Genomic DNA, 24,258 nt, shown 5'->3' on the forward strand with positions numbered 1-24,258 from the left:
TAAAATTTCTATTTACCTCATTTAGGTTCGTTCCAACCCATTTCCACATCTGTTTGCAACATAAAAAAAGAAGTCCATGTGATGTTTTCATGCAATTTTGCATCTGTTTCTCCTCACATAAGCATTTCTGCTCATAACAACAACACATACATACAAATAATCTTAACCGAGTGGAGAAGCGAATAAGTATGAAACACAGAAAAAAAGAATTAGGCAAATCCAGAGAGAAATGCGATCAATATTACATAATGCTGAACTCTCTGCTATCTATATATATAAAAGTGTTGGCATCGGGGCAGCGGACAAAACAACAAAACTACAGGCCCCCCAACTTCAAAATTTGACAACACAACCCATCATTCACGGCTCTAGGTTGATACAACAAAAAGAAAAGAAAAATAAAGTCCTAATTACAGGGAGAGGAATAGTAGTTTTTATCCAATTGCTGCCAGTTAGAAGGCTAAGCTCCACCCACTTGGTCTCCTAGCAACCTACTCAGTCCAGGGGACAGGTACAGTTAGGCCTCACTTAGGCCTCTTCCACAGATTATCAGATTTTAACTGGATTATATGACAGTGTAGACTCAAGGCCCTTCCACACAGCTATATAACCCATTTAGAATCTTATATTATCTGCTTTGAACTGGATTATTTTGACTCCACACTGCCATATAATCCACTTCAGTGTGCATACTAAACATAAAGACAACCATACAACAGACATTCAATACCACCACTACCTCAACAATTTCTCACCAACACCACCAGACAACACCACAGCAACGCGTGGCCGGGCACAGCTAGTAAATTAAATATATGTTGCCAAGCCTGGATTTTATTTCCCCTGGTTCATGGTGATGACCATTACAACTGAAATCAGCATGAGGGGAAAGCCAGTACAAATACAGCTTTGTGCAGTGACAGGAGCAAATGATGAATCAAATGAGAACTGTGGTGTACAGTCTGCTCAAAACAGCCGAGAGATCGATATATTCACTCAATGCTTTTCTGGGAACTAGGGCAACAACAGTCACTAGAGACATGTAAGAGATATAGGTAATTCACTCTGCTACCATTAGTAAAATAAAAAGGTTTCTATTTCCAGAAAACACCCATAGAGAACCATAGAATCACAAAGTTGGAAGACACCTCAAGGACCATCCCGTCCAACCCCCTGCCGTGCAGGTACACAATCAAAATACTCCTGAAAGATGTCCATCCAGCTTCCACTTAAAAACCCTTAGAGAAGGAAACAGCTCTTACCATCACAAAGGTTTTTTTCCCTAATGTTTTGGTGGAATCTCTTTCCTGGCACTTTGAATCAATTAGTCCAGGGGTCTCCAAACTAAGGCCCGGGGGCCGGATGCGGCCCTCCGAGGTCATTTACTTGGCCCCCGCCCTCATTTATAATATAATATTTTATATCAGTTTTAATAATATAATATATTGTATATACATATGATATTGATAATAATATTATCATTTTATATAATACTAATAATAATACCATATAATAATATTAATTATATGTTATATATTACATATAATATTACAGTATAGTGGTATAGTTCAATATTGTAATATATATTGCTAATATTGTGCTATGCTAATAATATAATATATTGTATGTACATACAGCTGCTCTGAGTTCCCTTCGGGGTGAGAAGGGTGGGATATAAATGTAGTAAATAAATGTAGTAAATTAATAAATAAATAATTTTGGACTTAGGCTTGCCCAAAGTCTGACATGACTTGAAGACACAGAACAACAACAACAATCCTAATTAACCTGACTATATCATTGGCCAGAAGCAGGCCCACACTTCCTATTGAAATCCTGATAGGTTTATGTTGGTTAAAATTATTTTCATTTTCAAATATTGTATTGGTCTTTAATTGTTATTGTTGTTGTTTTCCACTACAAATAAGATATGTGCATAGGAATTTGTTCGGTTTTTTTTTCCAAATGATAATTGGGCCCCTAAACAGGATTGTGGACCAGCCCTCTGCTTCAAAGGTTTGGGAACCCCTGAATTAGTCCATGTATTGGTGTCTAGAGCGGCAGAAAATAAACTTGTCCCCTCCTCATATAAAACACCATTCAACCTGTATCACTTTTCTGCAAGTTTACTCCAATAGCCTCACTCGAAGCCACATTATAAAAATGAGCTGTCAATGTTGTTTTGTTCTGAGAAACAAAACTACTCTCCTGTGGGGAATATATTATTTCTCCAAAAGATAGTGTAATTATGTTATTGCCAATTACTAGGGCTGCTAACAGTTACTGTGCTTGCTTTGCATTCCGCTTTAATTAGATTGTCCCAGAATACCTCTTAAATCTCCTGACCATTTGACAGTTTGCAGTCTCTCCCTGCCTCTATGGAACCGAATGGGTGACTACATTTGGCAACCCCACATGAAACTATGACCAATATCCTAGACATTTAACATAGCAAAGCTTGTCGGGACGTGAGAGAAGCCTCCCAGTAGGATGATAACACATCCGGGGGTCCCCTGGGCAACATCTTTGTAGATGGCCAATTCTCTCACACCAGAAACAACTTGCAGTATGTTTCAAGTTGCTTCTGAGATGATAAAAAAAACACAGCAAAAAGAAATGCCTGCATGTTACATGATGCGTTAGGCTGGATCGACACTGCCCTATATCCCAGGATTTGATCCCAGATTATCTGCTTGAATTAGATTATATATATAAGGGTAATGAAATTTCGGCCTAGGACAAAACAACAAAAATACACATCCCAGAAACACTAAACTTGGCAGCACAACCCCTCATCCATGCCTCTACGTTCATACAACAAAAAGAAAAGAAAAATAAAGTCCTAATTAGAGGAATAATTGTTTTTATCCTATTGCTGCCAGTTAGAAGGCTAAGCTCCGCCCACTCAGTCTCCTTGCAACCCACTCAGCCCAGGGAACAGGCAGAGTTAGGTCTCACTTAGGCCTCTTCCACACTGCCTATAAGATACAGATTATCTGATTTTAACTGGATTATATGGCAGTGTAGACTCAAGGCCCTTCCTCACAGCTATATAACCCATTTATAATGGACTTAATGTAAGGTAAAACCTTTACCCTTTACCTTAACTACCACCAATTCCTCAATACTTTATTTCCCATACCACCATACTTCGCCACAGCAACGCGTGGCCGGGCACAGCTAGTATGCATGTGTGTGTGTGTGTGTGTGTGTGTGTATGTGTGTGTGTGTATATATATAGTTGGCCCTCTATATCAACGGATTCTCTGTCCATGAATTCAAAATGAATTTGACAGCTTCACACCAAACCATCCAAAAATTGCTAACCTGAACATGCCACTGTGATTGACACATTGTCTTTGCCACAGTCCTTCTTGTAGCGGCAACGCAGCCAGTTCATCAAGCAGGGTCCATTGCCACAATGAAGTTGTTCTTTTTTGCAAGGCACGGTGCTCTTTTCATCTGTGAGTGGGAGAGAACAGTGAGCCAAAGAACAAAGAATAAGACTCTGAGGAATAAAGGACTAAATAGGGGCTTAACTACACCATCAAAACAGCCTAGCTGTAGTTGAGATTATTCAGCTCTGGATTCACCGCATTAGCACCACATATCCTGCACTGAAACGGTATTGCTCCACGCCCCAAATCTAAATCAGTACCGTTTTAACTCTCCTCCTGCAACATGATTTGCCACTGCTATCTTTCCTGTTTGGGATCACTGCTGCAAGCATCTCCCCGACTGTCAGTCCTTGGAAGCTATAGGACACAATGCAAGCTCACACAGGTAGTTCCGTGGAAACGCTTTATTGAAATCCTTCTTGCCAAGATGAACACAAAGCTAGTACTAACCCTTTCCCGCCAAGACCCCAGCATATCAAACTACTACTTCCCCCCAGCTCCCCTTCCACATTCACACCTATCTGTCGATTGTCTTTTCCCAGGCTTGAAAACCAGAGCAGGCCATAAATCAATCCTCCTAGCCAGATGGCTCTTATCATTTAGGCTATCTCCACCCCAATTGCTTTTGGCAGGATGGGAACAGTTTAGCTAGTGTGAATGCTGGGCGATCACATCCTGACACCGGCAGAGAACTGCTGGAGAAATACTTGTTTTGGTTTACTTGTGAGAAAGCACATTGATTGTGAGTAAGCAGTTTACTCACAAGTCACTGAAGATAGCTGTTCCACCCCTCCTTGCTTAGTTAGGCCAGCTCCTGCCTTCCCTCTGCTACTGCTTCCATCCCCTCACTGTTCCCAATCCTTGCCTGGCTTTGGCAGTGGATACTCTGCCAAAGCCAGAGTATCCACTACAACTAAAATAATCAAAGATCCCTCTGGGAGCAGCTTAAAGAGCTGGGTATGTTTAGCCTGCAGAAAAGAAGGTTGAGAAGAGACATGAACACCATGTCTAAATATCTGAAAGGGTGTCATAAGGAAGAGGCTTGTCATAAGGCTTGTTTCTAGGACCAAGGGCAATGGGTTCGAATGACAGGAAAGGAGATTCCACCTGAACATTAGTAAGAACATCTTGACCTTAAGAGCTGTTCAACAGTGGAATTCTCTGCTTCGGTGTCTGGTGGAGGCTCTTTCTTTGGAGGCTTTAAACAGGCTGGATAGCCATCTGTCAGGGGTGCTTTTCAAGCATGACAGAATGGGGTTGGGCTAGATGGCCCATGTGGTCTCTTCCAACTCTATTGTGATGATTATTATGATTCTATAATTCTACTTCTCTGCTTCCCAGAAAGCTGGATAGCCTGTAGCAGGGGTCCCCAAACTATGGCCCGGGGGCCAGATGCAGCCCTCCAAGGTCATTTACCTGGACCCCGCCCTCAGTTTTAAAATATAATATTTTATATCATTTTAAATAATATAATATATTGTACATACATATAATATTGATAATAATATTATGTTATACAATATAATATTAATAATAATACCATATAATAATATTAATTGTATATTACATATAATATTACAGTATAGTGGTATAGTTCAATATAGTAATATATAATGCTAATATTGTGTTATGCTAATAATATAATATACTAGCTTTGCCTGACCACGCGTTGCTGTGGCTTATGCTTTCAGAGTGTTGTTCTTTATTTACTGATTTTAGAGATTATATTGTTCTGTATTATTATATCACAGTAATTATTACATATTATATTTATAATCTTATATTATCTACTTAGAACTGGATTATATGAGGCCCCTTCTACACAGTTGTATAAAATGCACACTGAAGTGGATTATATGGCAGTGTGGGCTCAAGATAATCCAGTTCAAAGCAGATAATATAAGATTATAAATGGGTTATATAGCTGTGTGGAAGGGCCTTGAGTTTACACTGCCATATACTGTAATCCTGTTAAAATCTGATAATCTGTATTTTATAGACAGTGTGGAAGAGGCCTAAGTGAGGCCTAACTCTGCCTGTCCCCTAGGCTGAGTGAGTTGCTAGGAGACCAAGTGGGCGGAACTTAGCCTTCTAACTGGTAGTAATTGGATAAAAAAAATTATTCTTCTCCCTCCAATTAGGATTTTATTTTTCTTTTCTTTTTGTTGTATGAACGTAGAGGCATGGATGAGGGGTTGTGTTGCCAAGTTTAGTGTTTCTGGGATGTGTAGTTTTGTTGTTTTGTCCTAGGCCGAAATTTCATTACCCTTTTATATATATAGATTGTATGTACATACAGCTGCTCTGAGTCTCCTTCGGGGTGAGAAGGACGGGATATAAATGTAGCAAATAAATGCAGTAAATAAATAATTAATGTTAGACTTAGGCTCGGCCAAAGTCTGAAATGACTTGAAGGCACACAACAACAACAACAACAACAATCCTAATTCACTTGACTATCTCATTGGCCAGAAGCAGGCCCACACTTCCCATGGAAATCCTGATAGGTTTGTGTTGGTTACAATTGTTTTCATTTTTAAATATTGTATTGTTCTTTCATTGTTGTTGTTTTGCACTACAAATAAGACATGTGCAGTGTACATAGGAATTTGTTCAGGTTTTTTTTTTTTCAAATAATAATTCAGCCCCTCCACAGTCTGAAGGATTATGGACTGGTCCTCTGCTTTAAAAGTTTGAGGACCCCTGGCCTGTAGAGATGCTTGAGAGCTTCTGTCACCATTGTTATGGGACTTGGCTGCCTCCACTTGCCCACAAATGTACCATAATCATCCTTTGTTTAGGCGCAGAAGGCTAGTGGCCTATTGCTGCCAGGACCAGACTACCAGCCAGAACAGGAGTGCAAGCTGTGCGGTATCATATAAACAACAGCCTCTTAGTCTTCCGGCTAAAGTATTGCTTGCCAGCAGACAGTCTCTGAGGGTTGAAATCTACCTCTTCTCCAAAACTGTAGCAGAATTGAAATTGGTTTTATTTTGAAGCCAAGGAAAGAGAAATTTAGACTAATCCACCATAAGAGAGCAGATTGCAAAATCAGGATCATATTTGCTCTTCAATGTATTGAGCTTGAGGGTGTTGTATTAATTTTTTATAGCATGCAATTGCATGTAATTAATCATGATGTGAAATTCTCTATACAGCTAGTCCAAGAGAAAATGCTGGAACCTCGGAGGCATTCCTAAATATCGGCAACTCTAGTTTTGCATGTCTTTGGAGTCCACCGGCTTATATGAATTTGTTTTCTATGCTTTGAGCAATTGGTAGATAAAGATTTTGAAGCAATTGAACTATTAATGGCAGCCATTCACAGTGTTACCATAATTCAAGCCTGGCTTGACAGCAAATAATAATTGGGTTGCTGTGAGTTTTCCGGGCTGTATGGCCATGTTCCAAAAGCATTCTCTTCTGACGTTTTGCCCACATCTATGGCAGACATCCTCAGAGGTTGTGAGGTATGGTGGAAACTAGGAAAGGGAGGTTTATATATCTGTGTTATGTCCAGGGTGGGAGAAATAACTCTTGTCTGTTGGAGGCAAGTGTGAATGTTGCCACTGGCCAGCTTGATTAACATTGAATAGCCTTGCAGTTTCAAAGTTTGGCTGCTTCCTGCCTGGGGGAATCCTTTGTTGGGAGCTGATTGTTTCTTGTGTGGAATTTCCCTATCTTCTGAGTGTTGTTCTTTATTTAATGTCCTGAATTTAGAGTTTTTTAAAAATACTGGTAGCCAAAATAACCCCATGAAAGCCTTCGACAACAAAATTAAAAAGCATAGAAGAATAACGGATGGCAAAATATTAAATACACCATTCAAAGAAATGTAAGTCATTTTATTATTATGATTTTTCCCCCTTCTTTTTCTTTGTTTCCTTTCCATTAAATCTCTTTCTTGCCTTTCCCTCTCTTTTCCTCTTTTATCTTTGCTTTCTTCTTCTGTGTTTATAGGATTTCACGGTGGATTAGGGATGCTTTTTATGACCTGTTGTTTATCTCAATTGTTTTGTGTTCTTATATTCTCTTATATTAATTTAAACTTGGTATTAGGTATCAGGGGGTTTCTCTGTATTTTTCTTGTGGTATCCCATTTTAATTTTGTTATATGTTTGTTTTTTGCGGTTTGTTTTTTTTGTTTTTCTGTTCTTGTGTTTTTTTTTCTTTCCTCCACTACTACCGGTGGTTATTTTTTCTTTCTCACTACTACCATGTTTCCCCGAAAATAAGAGAGTGTCTTATATTAATTTTTGCTCCCAAAGATGTACTAGGTCTTATTTTCAGGGGATGTCTTATTTTTCCATGAAGAAGAATTCACATTTATTGTTGAACAAAAAAATGAACATTTATTATATACTGTACAGTAGTTGTCACCACAAACCAGCATAACCAGACAAACTGTGAATCCTATCAAGAATTTCTTGTTACTATCATTATTTCCATGTACAACACTCTGGTATGTACATTTACCAATCCTGCATGCTCTGGTGTTCTGTTTGGAGGATATGCTTCCAAACAAAAACTTTGCTAGGTCTTACATTCGGGGGAGGCCTTATATTTAGCAATTCAGCAAAACCTCTACTAGGTCTTATTTTCTGAGGATATCTTATTTTAGGGGAAACAGGGTATGTACAAAACTTAATAAAAATTTAATTTAAAAAAAAAGCATTTTGCTTCACTGAGGTTTCAAGAGAACGTTCTACCTAGATTTTGGTGGGTTGCAAATACCAACACAGACATGACAACAAATTCTTGAAACAGCGGTAGCTTACTTACACGGCTTAGAGTGGTTGTGGCCTGCTCCGAGACGGACAGCGGTCCCTGGCATGAGAAAGAGATGGAGGTAAAGGACTAAAATGGGCAAAGGAAGGGGGAAAGAAAGGAGGGAATGAGAGAGAAAGAGAAGAAGGAGTCTTAATAACAGTTTGTTTTGGTTTGCACAGCAGATGCCATTGAATGGTACATGACGCTGTCAAAGTACACCCACTCAGTTTACTAGCCAGATTTTGTGAATCCATTAAACATTCGCTTCATGTGAGCAGAAACACAATCTAGTTATTCCCTGACGTTCTGGAAAGCTTCCTTTTCCAGGAAGCAATTTGTACCAACAAATGTTCTAGTCTCAAAGGGTATACCGGGAGGGGGAGCATTAGACCCATAATGGGGCGTCTGAATGGTTTGCCAGCTCAATCTCCAGCTTCCCCGGATAAGAAAGCATCCTACCTGAAACCTCGGAGAGGCACTGAAAAGCACTATAGATTGGGGTGGGATTCATGTGGCTCTCCAGATGCCATTGGACTGCTCACAAGAGCCATACCCAACATAGCTAATAGTTGGAAATCCTGGTAATCAGTTCAGGAGGGCTATCTTAATGCTATTTTCCCATTGTGGACCAATGGGAAAACCTGCAAACGTGTCAATTTCTTTTTCTGAAACCATTAGTCCCTGGCACATGTAAACAAAGCTTTTGCCAGAATCTTTTGTTCCCACTGGAGCCGTTATTGAACTATGAGTCAACACACAAGTCAATCCCATTGTTTTAATGGTTCTATTCTGGTCAGAACACTCAGGCCAAAGGCTATGAAATTGGATCAATAGATCTAAAACTAAACAACCACTTCGCCCTCCTATTGGACCGTATGGAACATTTACGTGCTTAAACCTACCTTATTCCTACTGTTCACTGTGGATGGTGGAATGGGGAGCTGGTAGAGAGAACACCCCCCTGTGCTGCCTGTGTATAATTTCTTCATTGCAAACAACTAGCTTGGGGACCAGGCAGTGCCCGGGTGATTTGAAAAGGGTATTTGTCGGCTGTGTTCAGTGCTCTCTGGATAATAGTGAACTACTATTCCCATATGCAAAGGACAATCACCCTCAAACCAGACCTGAATGCACAGTTGGCCATGTTATGTCAAGTGTGCCAAGTTTGATCCAGATCTGATGTCGACTGGATTTAGTGCTCCCTGGATAAGAGAGAACTACAACTCCCACATGCCAAGGGCAGTCACCCCCAAACTCTGCCAGTGTTCACAGACAGCCATGTTGGGTCCGTGTACCAAGTTTGGTCCAGATCCACTGTTGGCTGGGTTCAGTGCTCTCTGGATAAGGGTGAACTATAACTCCCAAAATCAAGGTCTTTTCCCACAAACCCCTGCAGTATGTTCAGTTAGTTATGGGGGTTCTGTGTGCCAAGTTAGTTCCAGATCCATCGTTAGTGGAGTTCAGAGTGTTCTTAGATTGCAGGTGAAATATACATCCCAGCTTCTCCTTTTGCTTTGGCTCAGCACGAAGACTATTGTATGAAGCAAATCTAATGCATACACACATGCATATTTTCATCATCATCATCATCATCATCATCATTTAATTACTTATTAATCGCCCTCCATCCAAGATGCTCTAGGCGATTTACAAGATAAAATTGTAAAGGATAAAAATATACATACAAATATTGATAAAATTAACGTAGATCAAAAGCTCTATTATTTTCACTTTTATTATGTGTACTAGCTGTGCCCGGCCACGCGTTGCTGTGGCATTGTCTAGTGGTGTCTGTATTTTACAGGCAGTGTGGAAGAGGCCTGTCCCCTGGGCTGAGTGGGTTGCTAGGAGACCAAGTGGGCAGAGCTTAGCCTTCTAACTGGCAGCAATTGGATAAAAACAATTATTCCTCTCCCTCTAATTAGGACTTTATTTTTCTTTTCTTTTTGTTGTATCAACCTAGAGGCATGGATGAGGGGTTGTGCTGTCAATTTTCGAGGTTGTGGGGTGTTTAGTTTTGTTGTTTTGTCGGTCGCCAGGATTCCATCACTCTTTTATATATATAGATAGAATAGATAGATAGTTTGTGTTAGAACACCAAAGCTTTCAGTCATGGAAAAGAAAGCCTTGGGGTGCATCTATGCTGTATAATGAATTCAGTTTAACTGCCTTGGTTCAATGCTATGGAATCCTGGAGGCTGTAGTTTGACAAAGAATGCTGGTGCCTCACCAAACTACAAATCCCAGGATGGCATGGCATTGAGTCCTGGCCATTTAGTTAGAGATTAGGTCCCTCAAAGAGGAGCTCCTGAAGCAGCTTTTGCTTTGGCTCAGCACGAAGACTATTGTATGAAACAAATCTAATGCACACCCTGATTTTGGCAAGGTTCTTTAACCAAAGAAAGTAAGTACAGTATTAGTCTCGAATAAATATGGTATTTATCTCTCACATAAAAACAATATATGTGTTAGTCTGTATAAAAGAGAGCAAGAGAATCATAGAATTGTAGAGTTTGAAGAGACCTCAAGGACCATCCAGTACAACCCTCTTCTGCCATGCAGAAAAAGCACAATCAAAGCATCCCCAACAGATAGCCATTCAGCTTCTGTTTAAAATCCTCTAAAGAACATAGGATTTGTGCTACATTAGAACAGTAAAACAAATATCATTCCGAGTCCTAGTTTCAAGTGCAGCAGAAAACAAGCCTGCTTCCTCTTCCTTACAACATCCTTTCACATATTTATATAAGGCTAACATGACTTCTCACAACCTTATTTTCTGCAGGCTAAATACCCAGTTCAGTAAGATGCTCTTCATTGGGATTCATGCTCTCCAGACCTTTGATCATTTTAGTTGTCCTCCTCGGGACACCTTCCAGTTTGTCAATATCTCTTTTGAGATTTCTCCAGGTGAGGTCTAACCAGAGCAGAATACAAAGACATCGTGACTTCCCTTGATTTAGACCAGTGGTTTCCAATCTTTGGGCCTCCAAGTTTCTTGGACTTCAACTCCCAGAAATCCCAGCAAGTTTACCAGCTGTTAGGAACTGTGGGAGCTGGAGTTCAAAACACCCGGAGGCCCAAAGGTTGGGAACCGCTGATCTAGACACTAAATCTCATTGGTTTTCTTAGGGCCCTTCCACACAGCCATATAACCCAGAATATCAAGGCAGATAATCTACAATAATTCTGAAGTCATTCCTGATGTGAAAAAAATCCACAATATCTGCTTTGAACTGGATTATCTGAGTCCACACTGCCATATGATACAGTTCAATGTGAAACTGAAATACAACACTGAGCTCTGCAAGTGCAGCATTTTTGCAAATGAAGCAGAGAGTGTTTGAGGATTGGGATACCAAGGTGCTTGTTTATAAAGCTACTGTCCTCCCAAACCTGTTATAAGCCTGCAAAATGTGGACTGTCCACAGATGTCACACTCAACTCCTGGAATTATTTCATCAGCGTTGCCTCCGAAAAATCCTGCAAATCTCTTGGCAAGACAGGCGGACAAATGTCGGTGTGCTGGAAGAAGCAAAGACCACCAGTATTAAAGCGAAGCTCCTATGCTATCAACTCCGCTGGACTGGCCATATTGTCTCCCAAAGTATTACTATACTCCCAACTCAAGAACGGAAAACGGAATGTTGGTGGACAGGAAAAGAGATTTAAAGATGGGCTTAAAGTAAGGTAAAGGTAAAGGTTTTCGCCTGACATTATGTCCAATTGTGTCCGACTCTGGGGTTGTTGCTCATCTCTATTTCTAGGCCGAAGAGCCGCCGTTGTCCGTAGACACCTCCAAGGTCATGTGGCCGACATGACTGCATGGAGCATTGTTACCTTCCCACTGGAGCGGTACCTATTGATCTACTCACATTTGCATGTTTTCGAACTGCTAGGTTGGCAGAAGTTCGGGCTAACAGCGGGAACTCATCCCGCTCCCCCGATTCGAACTGCCGACCTTTTGGTCAGCAAGTTCAGTAGCTCAGCAGTTTAACCTGCTGCGCCACCATGCACTTAAAGCTAAGCTTAAAAATTGTGGCACAGACACCAAGAACTGGGACATCCTGGCCCTTGAGCATTCTAACTGGAGGTCAGCTGTGACCAGCAGTGTTGTGGAATTTGAAGAGGCATGAATGGCGGGTGAAAGGGAGAAATGTGCCAAGAGGAAGGCGCATCAAACCAACCCTGTCTGGGACTGCCTTCCACCTTGAAACCAATGTCTTTAATGTTGAAGAACATGCGGGTCAAAATAGGGCTCTACAGTCACCTATGTATCCACCGCCAGGATACTATTAATTTATTTTATTTATTTATTAGCGACATTTATACCCCGCTCTTCTCACCCCGCAGGGGACTCAGGGTGACTTACAAGTCATATGTACATACAATATATTATATTATTCTTATAGCACAATATAAGCATTATATATTGCTATATTGTGCTATAACACTAGTATATTGTATGTATATATACTTGTAAACCGTCCTGAGTCCCCTTCGGGGTGAGAAGGGCGGGATATAAATGTTGCTAATAAATAAATAAAAATATTGTAATATTATTAGTAATATTACATGTAATATAAATATACCATTATAATAGTGTATTATTATTATTATATTGTATTAAATTTTAATAATATTATTAATATTATATTCATATACAATATATTATATTATTAGTAGAAGCAGTGTGTTAAAGCGCTGAGCTGATGAACTTGCGGACCAAAAGATCACAGGTTCGAATCTGGGGAGCGGAATGAGCGCCCACTCTTAGCCCCAGCTTCTGCCAACCTAGCAGTTTGAAAACATGCCAATGTGAGTAGATCAATAGGTATTGCTCTGGCAGGAAGGTAACGGCGTTCCATGCAGTCATGCCAGCCACATGACCTTGGAGGTGTCTACGGACAACGCCGGCTCTTTGGCTTAGAAATGGGGATGAGCACCAACCCCCAGAGTCGGTCACGACTGGACTTAACATCAGGGGAAACCTTTACCTTATGATTATTATATTATATTATATACTACACTTGGAAGGCCATCATACTTGGACAAAAGGGATCGCTTGAGTAAGTAAACAAGCCATATAATCCAGTTCAATGTATATTTTATATAGCTGTGTGGAAGGGGCCTTAGCTGCTGCATCCTACTGTTGGCTCATGCTCCAGTTGTTGTCCACACAGACACCAAGATCTTTCTCACATGGACTGTTGTGGAGCCAGGCCTCACCCTTCCTGTCTCTGTGCATTTCGCTTTTTTCTGCCTAAGTGTAGTATCTTATATTAGCCCTGGTTGAGATTCATTTGGTTCATTTTGGACAATCCGGTCTGTACTCTTGTGAATTGTACATGATTCCATGAAGTATAATAAAACAATAATAAAATATAGCAATCATAATGGAATAAAATAATCTCAAAATCATAATAATGTAATATAATAATAAAACTAAAATATAATATAATAATAATTGTATTATGATGGCTCATAAAACATAATAATTTAATATAATAATAAAAATTAAGGCCAAGATCGAAAAAAATCAGCTGATAACCCAAAATGCAGACTGTGCAAGGAAACTGACGAAACCATTGATCATCTCCTCAGCTGCTGTAAGAAAACTGCACAGACAGACTACAAACAGAGGCACAACTATGTGGTCCAAATGATTCATTGGAACTTATGCCTCAAGTACCACCTCCCAGCAGTAAAGAACTGGTGGGATCACATTCCTGCAAAAGTACAGTAGAGTCTCACTTATCCAACACTCGCTTATTCAACATTCTGGATTATCCAACGCATTTTTGTAGTCAATGTTTTCAATGCATCGTGATATTATGGTGCTAAATTCGTAAATACAGTAATTACTACATAGCATTACTGTGTATTGAACTACTTTTTTTGTCAAATTTGTTGTATAACATGATGTTTTGATGCTTAATTTGTAAAATCATAACCTAATTTGATGTTTAATAGGCTTTTCCTTAATCTCTCATTATCCAACATATTCGCTTATCCAACATTCTGCTGGCCCGTTTACGTTGGATAAGCGAGACTCTACTGTAATAATAAAAATTAAGGCCAAGATCGAAAAATCAGCTGATGACCCAAAATGCAGACTGTGCAAGGAAGCTGACGAAACCATTGATCACATCCTCAGCTGCTGTAAGAAAATCGCACAGATAGACTACAAACAGAGGCACAACTATGTGGCCCAAATGATTCATTGGAACTTATGCCTCAAGTACCACCTTCCAGCAGCAAAGAACTGGTGGGATTGCAAACCTGCAAAAGTATTGGAGAATTGGAGTGGGACTTCCGAATCCAGACTGACAAAGTTCTGGAACACAACACACCAGACATCACAGTTGTGGAAAAGAAAAAGTTTTGGATCATTGATGTCGCCATCCCAGGTGACAGTCGCATTGACGAAAAACAACAGGAAAAACTCAGCCGCTATCAGGACCTCAAGACTGAACTTCAAAGACTCTGGCAGAAACCAGTGCAGGTGGTGATGGGCACACTGGGTGCCGTGCCAAAAGATCTCAGCCGGCATTTGGAAACAACAGACATTGACAAAATTATGATCTGACAACTGCAAAAGGCCACCCTACTGGGATCTCAATCTGAAAAGACATCACACAGTCCTAGACACTTAGGAAGTGTTCGACTTGTGATTTTGTGATACAAAATCCAGCATGTCTATCTTGTTTGCTGTGACATAATAAAATAATAATATAATAATAAAACTAAAATATAATATAATAATAATTATATGATGATGGCTCATAGAAACATAATAATTTAATATAATAATAAAACTAAAATATAGTAATAATAATAAGATGATGATGATGGCCGGGGACAGATCATCCATCCTCCTGCTCCTCCTCACCTGAGCCCATCCAAGAGGCCTTCCTCTCCATCCGCAGCCACAGCGAGAGGCCCTTCCTTCCTGGCTTCCCTGGCGCTGACTGAGAGAAAGCAGCAGGAGAAGCAGCAGCGAGGAGGCGGAGGGGGCGTGGCTTGCGAGAGGCTCCTCCCCCTCCAAAGCCTTTTCCTTCTCCGCTTCTCTCTCTCGCCTTCCGCGCAGGAAGGACCAGGGACGGTGTTACCATGGCAACCGAAAAGGAGCCCTTTTCCGGGATGCCTTCGCTCCATTTCCGCTCGAAGTTTCTGGAGTAGAACAACTCCGCTCCAAGTAAGGACCGCACAATTAAAGGGGAAAGAACACTTTCAAAACAGGAACTGAAAAAGAAAAATTGCAAATTTTGTTACATAGTGTTATAGCGCTCCATGCAGTCATGCCAGTGGCCACATGACCTTGGAGGAGTCTACGGACAACGCCGGCTCTTCGGCTTCGAAATGGAGATGAGCACCAACCCCCAGAGTCAGACATGACTGGACTTAATGTCAGGGGAAAACGTTACCTGTTTTTTTTTTTTAGTGTTATTGAAATGATAATAATAATGCCTATATACCCAGCATGGGAAGGACTGGGATTTTTTGAACGGAACACGTCTACCTATATTTTATAATGTGTTTTATCTTATAATGTGTAATCTAATCTCACATATCTACACTGTACATTTTATAATGTGTTTTTATCAGTTATAATTTTTTAACTGATTTATATTGTACTGTATAATTTTTATATACAGTAGAGTCTCACTTATCCAACATAAACGGGCCGGCAGAATGTTGGATAAGCGAATATGTTGGATGATAAGGAGGCATTAAGGAAAAGCCTATTAAACATCAAATTAGGTTATGATTTTACAAATGAAGCACCAAAATATCATGTTAGACAACAAATTTGGCAGAAAAAGTAGTTCAGTACACAGTAATGCTATATAGTAATTACTGTATTTATGAATTTAGCACCAAAATATCACAATATATTGAAAACATTGACTACAAAAATGTGTTGGATAATCCAGAAGCTTGGATAAGCGAGTGTTGGATAAGTGAGACTCTACTGTATATGCTTTTATTGTAAGCCGCCCTGAGTCCCCTGTTGGGTGAGAAGGGCGGGATATAAATATTGTAATAAATAAATAAATAAATAAATGTGTTAAAGCACTGAGCTGCTGAACTTGCAGACCGAAACGTCGCAGGTTCAAATCCCGGGAGCTGAGTGAGCGCCCGCTCTTAGCCCCAGCTTCTGCCAACCTAGCAGTTCGAAAACCTCCGGTGGCCCAGGGGATAAAAACCTCGTGACTTGAAGGTTGGGTTGCTGACCTGAAGGCTGCCAGGTTCGAATCCCACCCGGGGAGAGTGCGGATGAGCTCCCTCTATCAGCTCCAGCTCCATGCGGGGACATGAGAGTAGCCTCCCACAAGGATGGTAAAACATCAAAACATCCCCTGGGCAACGTCCTTGCAGATGGCCAATTCTCTCGCTCCAGAAGCAACTCCAGTTGCTCCTGACACGAAAAAAAAAAGTTTGAAAACATGCAAATGTGAGTAGATCAATAGGTACTGCTCAGGCAGGAAGGTAATGGCGCTCCATGCAGTCATGCCAGTGGCCACATAGAATCATAAAATAGTAGAATTGGAAGAGATCTCGTGGGCTATCCAGTCCAACCCCCTGCCAAGAAGCAGGAAATCATATTTAAAGCACCTTCGACAGATGGCCATCCAGCCTCTGCTTAAAAGCCTCCAAAGAAAGAGCCTCCGCCACAGTCCGGGGGAGAGAGTTCCACTACCGAACAGCCTTTCTCACAGTGAGGAAGTTCTTCCTGATGTTCAGGTGGAATCTCCTTCCCTGTAGTTTGAAGCCATTGTTCCTCATCCTAGTCTCCAGGACAACAGAAAACAATCTTGTTCCCTCCTCCCTATGACTTCCCTTCACGTATTTGTACATGGCTATCATGTCTCCTCTCAGCCTTCTCTTCTGAAGGCTAAACATGCCCAGCTCTTTAAGCCGCTCCTCATAGGGCTTGTTCTCCAGACCCTTGATCATTTTAGTCGCCCTCCTCTGGACGCTTTCCAGCTCATCAACATCCCTTTAATTGCGGTGCCCAGAATTGGACGCAGTATTCCCAGTGTGGTCTGACCAAGGCAGAATAGAGGGGGAGCATGACTTCCCTGGATCTAGACACTTGTCAGGACCCAGACTGCAGAGCACCAATAACCATGCGCAGAGACCAGAATCTATCTAATATCTTTATTAAAGGAATATATAAAGTCAATAAAAACAAGTGAAGAATATAGTTCAGAAGTAGACCTTTCAGGAAAGGTCAAATATAGTCCAAGAAAACAATGTCCAATATGTGATATTAGAGTCCAAAGTTATAATCCAATAACCGAAACACACACTTTGCCAAGCAAAGTGTGGGGAAATGACAGGGTCCTTTAATCCAATGGAGCTTGTCAACAAGGCTGGAAGCAAACTAGATTCTTGGCAACAAGGCTTGATACGTGGCAACAAGAGGCAAGAAACAAGGACAAGGTCCGTGGCGAGGTCCGTGGAAACAAGGAAAGCTGGATGCAAGAACGAGGTCCGTGAAACAAGGCTTGGAACTTGGTCCTGGAGGCAAGGGACTGGAGTAGCGTAGTCCACACACAATCTCACTCCACAAGGTGACGAATTGACTCAGCAAGTATTTCTTTGCGGGTAAACACCTATATAGGATCTTGTTTTCCCGCCAAGGAACACTTTCCCTGGGAAACAAGAAACGAAACCCATACTGTGTCCAGATGCATGACTCCTTAAGATTTCCCAAGGGAAACAGGCTTAATCAGCTAATTGTCTGGCAGCAATCCTGGCGCTTCTGCGAATCGCCTCCCTAGCGCCTCTATCTCGATAATAATAATTCCGGCGAGAAAATGGGGGAGATTTCTGCTCAAGGCTTGTTTGGCTGACTTCTTGTGGGCAAACATCTTGCAGGTGCAAGGGCTCCAATTCTGGCTGAAACGGTGGGAAACCCAAGTTTTCCTCTTCATCTGCCACAATAGTACTAGGAACGGGACTACATGGCCCATGAGTCATCACAACACTATACTCCTATTGATGCAGGCCAAAATCCCATTGGCTTTTTTCGCCACCGCATCACATTGTAGGCTCATGTTTAACTTGTTGTCCACGAGGACTCCAAGATCTTTTTCACACGTACTGCTGTCGAGCCAGGCATCGTCCCCCATTCTGTATCTTTGCATTTCATTTTTTCTGCTGAAGTGGAGTATCTTTCATTTGTCTCTGTTGAACTTCATTTTGTTAGTTTCGGCCCATCTCTCTAATCTGTCAAGATCATTTTGAATTCTGCTCCTGTCTTCTGGAGTGTTAGCTATCCCTCCCAGTTTGGTGTCACCTGCAAACGTGATGATCGTGCCTTCTAACCCTTTGTCTAAGTCGTTAATAAAGATGTTGAACAGAACCAGGCCCAGGATGGAACCCTGCGGCACTCCACTCGTGACTTCTTTCCAAGATGAAGAAGATTCATTGGTGAGCACTCTTTGGGTTCGTTCGCTTAACCAATTACAGATCCACCTAACTGTAGTTTTGTCTAGCCCACATGGTGTTTTGGACTTCAACTTCCACCATTCCCAACACCTTCAGCAGCAATCTGAACCATCACCTAATATTACTTGTTAGTTTTAATGATTTACTTAACCACTAGCTGTGCCCGGCCACGCGTTGCTGTGGGGAAGTATGGTGGTATGGGAAATAAAGTATTGAGGAATTGGTGGTAGTTAAGGTAAAGGGTAAACGTTTTCCCCTGACTCTGGGGGTTGGTGCTCATCTCCATTTCTAAGCCGAAGAGCCGGCGTTGTCTGTAGACTCCTCCAAGGTCATGTGTGGGTGGAGCTTAGCCTTCTAACTGGCAGCAATTGGATAAAAACAAGTCTTCCTCTCCCTCTAATTAGGACTTTATTTTCCTTTTCCTTTTGTTGTATCAACCTGGAGGCGTGGATGATGGTTTGTGTTATCAAATTTCGAGGTTGGGGAGCCTTTAGTTTTGTTGTTTTGTCGGTCGCCAGGATGCTATCACTCTTTTATATATATAGAGAAAGCTGTGATTCTATGATTTTAAGCTGGTGCTACATTTCACTTACAAGCCTTGTTTAATTCTGGAGGTGAAACTTTCAAAGCTCGCTGTTTCTCCCCCCCCCCCCCCCCCCTTTTGTATGAAACTGAGATTCCCCAGAGACCTTCCTTAGCATCTCTTTGTATCCTCCTGGATTGTTCTCTTGTTATGAAGTGAGCAGAGAATTCCACTTTAGAGCTCTGGCCACTGCAAATGTCAAATGAACCCTTATGAGAATGCAGCACACATTTATTCTGAGAAAGTCTGTTTTAAATAAACTTGACCTGCCAAGAGTGAACACACAGGAAGACGGCTGAGCAGCAGTTCTTTGTATGTAATAATGCCAACGTCTTTTGGAGCAAGAGGGAGGGTGGGAGGGTCAAGGGCATAGGCACAGGAAGGAATAGCACCCACAAAAGGCTCAGAAGTAGATTGAGGCTAAAGGCAATCCATTTAGAGTAGAATGCGAGAGAGATTTAAGGGGCCGAGACTTGAAAGTACAAAGAGGGACTTCTTTCTTTGGATCAGAGAATACAAAACCTGTGCTGGAAGAAAGAGCTGAATTTTAGGGAAAGATTAAAAATGATTGTTTCTGAAAAGCATGCTACTTAAATGAGCACAGGACAAAGCACATGTCGGGCAATATCCAGTGTAACCCACTTGAAATGCATTACTTGCACTTCCAGGCAGACTGTTGCTCAATAAGGCATCTTTTAAAAGGTTTGCTGTGAATGAGTCTTCTGAGGCTGTGAGTGATAATGGAGGGATCAGGAGAGGAAGGAAGAACCCTCACGAGGAGGGCTCGCTGGAAGATTTATACAGGAAGAGAATCAGGAAGATTGATGAGGAGTCTTCCGAGGAAGATTCATGTGGGGACTTGGGAGGGGAGCTTGAGCTGGAAATGGATGCTGAGGAACCAGTGGTGACGGAAGAAGTTGGCATAGATTGGGCACGGGCTCCGGAGGATCTTGGGGAGGAATCTGGTTCCATGGAGGCTGTGGATGCTGGAGAGGCTTGGGTATCTTCAGAAGCAGATCCTACATGGTCTGCCTGGAGGAATGAGGGTAGTTCCACAGGTGTGGATAGAGTTGGGTGTGGGCAGGATGATCTTGATTCTGATGAGGAGTTTGGGACGCCTGATCCAAGGGCGTTGGCTGTTTGGAGCTCAGATTCTGATGAGGAGTGTGGGACACCTGATCCTAGGGCGTTAGAGGTTTGGACGCCCAAGGAAACCTAAATAAATTGGGGATGTTTGGTCATTATGCTTTGCGTGTGGCAAGGTGTTGCTGGGCGCCATTGGGTTTCCTGTACGTGATTCTGAAGACTGGCTTGGGACTTTGCAACAGATGTAAATTTAATCCGGGTTATTATTCAATGGAGGGCTGGAATTGTGTGGGTTTCCCTGGACTGCACTGTTATTACTATTTTGTATTAGCTGCTGTTCGCCGCCGTTGTCTTGGCTCTTTGTGCCATTCCATGACGTGGACCTTCTTGTGACGACTTCACCCTTTGGACCTGGGACTGGAACTCAACTCGGCTTATCTCTTCGCTCCCAAACTCGGCTTGGTGTCGTTCCCGTCTCTGTGGCTGTCTACTGTTGCTGACTACTGGCTTTGTTTCCGACCCTGACGCGTTCTTCTTATCCCGACTTCGGACCGGCTTGACTACGTTACAGCGTTCTGCTCCTTTAATTCCTGGCTCGGCGTTTGTCTCTGCAGCGGTTTGCCGCTAACTCTACAGCGTCTTCCAGTTTCGCTTGTTTTTGCCACTCACAGCAAAGAGCTTTTTAGCCCGGTTTGGGTTTTTGTTTCAGTTTGGAATCGCTGTTGTACTTCTGGGTTTTGGGAAAGTTTTTGGGGCTTCATAACTGTTTGCCTTTGTTTGTTTTGCCATTTTAAGCCCATTTTGAGCTTTTGGGTTGAGTTCAAGTACCTTATGTTAAATCCGGATTATATCTCTGGTAATCCGGATTATATGCCAATTAATGCTTTTGGCGGTTTTCCTGCTTTGACTGCCTGATAACACTGTAGATAAGTGTTTCTAGTCTCTGTTAATTTACTGAACTATTTTTGGACTATTACTTTAATAAACTATATTTTGGCTCTCAGTTGGCGTCTGACCTTTGACAAGGTTGGTTGCATTGTGTCTTAGCCTCTGTGGACTATCAGTGAAAAAAGTAAGTACAGGCAGTTCCCAGGTTTCAAATGGGGTTTATGACTATCGATGCCACTTTGTTTAAAGGACACCAGCAATATAGAAAATGAAGCTTGGAAGGAAAAAAGAAGCCAAAACTGCTGTTCTGTTAGCTGATAGCATAAAGTGATTTTCTGAAGATGCTATTGCCAACTGGCACCGTGCATTTCTGGCAATGGGAAAAGTGTGACTATGAAAATAAAAACTGGCATTTAAACCAACACCAGAAACATTACGTTTTTGTAGTCAGAGAAGCAGAGAAAAGGAAGAAAGTTACATGACTTTATTAAAATATAGACTTTTAATGGTAATGAAGACACCTTTATTCATTGTTAGAGAATGAAATCTGTTAAGATTTTTGTTGGTTCAGGCAACATGTTAGAAGGAAGGAGGGGAAAGTTAAGAGTGAGCAGTCAGCTTTACAAACAAAGGGACATTCAGGATTCATTCGAGTCAAGGCTACATTTGGCTTGGGAAGTAATCCAAAAAGATAAGACAATTGCAACTCTGAATGAACAATAGGCCTCAATCTGAAGAATCTTGGACATGCTCAGTGCGGCAACTGGGAGGGACAGGTAGAACTGGGAGAAGCTGGGAGGTGGGGCTAGGAGAGAGGTGTGTTTCTGTGTGATTTTCTGAAACCTGTAAATACTACTGCCATTTTGTTTGTTCTTTGTGATACACCTAGCTGTTCTAGAAGCCACCTGTTAGTTTTCTGCTGCAGTTGGAAAACTTTTGTAATGTATAATCTCCTGGTTTCTGATCTTAATTGGGAAACAATACCAGGAATATATTAAAGGAAGGCCTGTCATTTGAGTAAGCTTTCTGCATTGTGAAGACTATGCAGATCCAGAATAGGTCTCTACAAACTGACCCTATATCCCAGGATTGTGTTGTTGAAGGCTTTTATGGTCGGAATCACTGGGTTGCTGTGAAGTTTTCTGGGCTATATGGCCATGCTTTAGAAGCATTCCTGACATTTGTTCCACATCTATGGCAGGCATCCTCAGGGGTTGTGAGGTCTGTTGGAAACTAGGCAAGTGGGGTTTATATATCAGTGGAATGTCCAAGGTGGGAGAAAGAACTCTTGTCTGTTTGAGGCAAGTGTGCATGTTGCAATTGGTCAGCTTGATTAGCATTGAATGGCATTGCAGCTTCAAAGCCTGGCTGCTTCCTGCCTGGGGGAATCCTTTGTTGGGAGGTGTTAGCCGGCCCTGATTGTTTCATTAAATGACGCTTGAAATGTTAATTTGCAGGTTTCTCCCATAAGAATGATGGAGCGATCTATTCACAGTGCAAAGTACATTTTTGTGGAAAACTTGTATCGAAGGTACAGTATCCAGAGTTGTTTTTTTTTCCTGATGATAGTTTGGTTTGTGTTGCAATTTTAACTTATGTTTGTAACTACGTTTCTTCTGTGTTGCATTAAATAACTTTGGTAACATTTTCATTTTAAGTGTAACAGATTAGGGTAAATAAGTTAAACATTGCACTGATTAAACTGGGATTCCAGGTTTTATGCTTTGAAGGCGAGGACTAGATGCATGATACAAGGAGAACATATTCTGATTGTGTCTTGTCTTGAATTCCCCTGTTTTCAGAGTGTTGTTCTTTATTTACTGTCCGGATTCTAGAGTTTTTAAAAATACTGGTAGCCAGATTTTGTTCATTTTCATGATTTCCCTCTTTCTGTTGAAATTGTCCACATGTTTGTGGATTTCAGTGGCTTCTCTGTGTATCTGACATGGTGGTTGTGAGAGTGGTCCAGCATTTCTGTGTTCTCAAATAATATGCTGTGTCCAAGTTGGTTCATCAAGTGCTGTGTTATGGCTCAATGCTAATCAAGGCAGCCAATTGCAACATTCATACTTGCTTTAGGCAGAGAAGAGTTCTTTCTCCCACCCTGAACATTTCATATAAATCCCACTTCCCTAGTTTCCAACAGACCCCACATCTCTGAGGATGCCTGCCACAGATGTAGGTGAAACATCAGGAGAAAATGCTTCTGGAACATGGCCATACAGCCCGAAAAACTCACAGCAACCCGGTGATCCCAGATTATCTGCCAGTGGAGATTCATGTAATCCAATTCAAATAGATAATCTGGGTTCAAATACTGAAATATGGGGCAGTGTAGACGGGCCTGAGTGCAAACTACTTTGTTTACTCTAAACTCAATGTGCAAAGATTGAAGTCAGATGACGAAAAAGGGGGAAGTTGGGAAGAGGAGAAAAAACCAGGGCAGAAGAAAAAGGAATGGCAGAGGATTCATCCGAACTGTCCTTGCCAAATTGGGACAATTGGAGGGTATAGCCAAAATGGCTATGCATCTGCAAACCATATAATGGCAATATACTACAGTAGAGTCTCACTTATCCAACATAAATGGGCCAGCAGAATGTTGGATAAGCGAATATATTGGATAATAAGGAGGGATTAAGGAAAAGCCTATTAAACATTAAGTTAGATTATGATTTTACAAATGAAGCACCAAAACATCATGTTAGACAACAAATTTGACAGAAGAAGTAGTTCAATACGCAGTAATGCTATGTAGTAATTACTGTATTTACGAATTTAGCACCAAAATATCACGATGTTTTGAAAACATTGACTACAAATATGCGTTGGATAATCCAGAATGTTGGATAAGTGAGACTCTACTGTATATTCAAACTCGGCAAACAAGAGTAATGGCTAGAATCAATTGCTTCAGAATATGAAAGCTTTAATAATTGCATTGCTGCAGCTGAGTGCCACCTGCCGTTCATTTCTGTGCATGTCACAAAAATGTTGATTTCGGTGTACTTCCATAGCTATCTCAAGACCAAGTTTGATAGGACCCTTTTTACACTGCCATATAATCCAGAT

The 24,258-nt window shown here is 41.4% G+C and overlaps 1 protein-coding gene and 1 long non-coding RNA gene across 5 annotated transcripts in view; one reads left to right on the forward strand and one right to left on the reverse strand.

Annotated features, from left to right (window-relative positions):
* Positions 1-15,223, reverse strand: part of bean1 (brain expressed associated with NEDD4 1) — a 44,874-nt gene extending 29,651 nt beyond the window's left edge. The window contains exons 1-3 of one of the 4 annotated variants that reach the window (XM_062961898.1): positions 15,061-15,223; positions 8,181-8,225; positions 3,328-3,462 (exon numbers count right to left, since the gene is read on the reverse strand). In XM_062961898.1, coding sequence (XP_062817968.1) covers positions 3,328-3,462; positions 8,181-8,225; positions 15,061-15,091 — 211 coding nt within the window. In that variant the 5' untranslated portion in view covers positions 15,092-15,223. Of the gene's footprint in view, positions 1-3,327; positions 3,463-8,180; positions 8,256-15,060 lie in introns of those variants that run through there. The other 3 variants (XM_062961897.1, XM_062961900.1, XM_062961899.1) reach the window with 3 other exon arrangements.
* Positions 15,182-21,301, forward strand: LOC134293665 (uncharacterized). Its single transcript, XR_010000612.1, has 2 exons — positions 15,182-15,366; positions 20,630-21,301. It is a non-coding gene; the product is annotated as an uncharacterized LOC134293665 (long non-coding RNA).
* The last annotated feature ends 2,957 nt before the right edge of the window (positions 21,302-24,258 follow it).

The sequence above is a fragment of the Anolis carolinensis genome, unplaced genomic scaffold (assembly GCF_035594765.1).
Source record: "Anolis carolinensis isolate JA03-04 unplaced genomic scaffold, rAnoCar3.1.pri scaffold_9, whole genome shotgun sequence".
In the NCBI taxonomy this organism is placed as follows: Eukaryota; Metazoa; Chordata; class Lepidosauria; order Squamata; family Dactyloidae; genus Anolis; species Anolis carolinensis.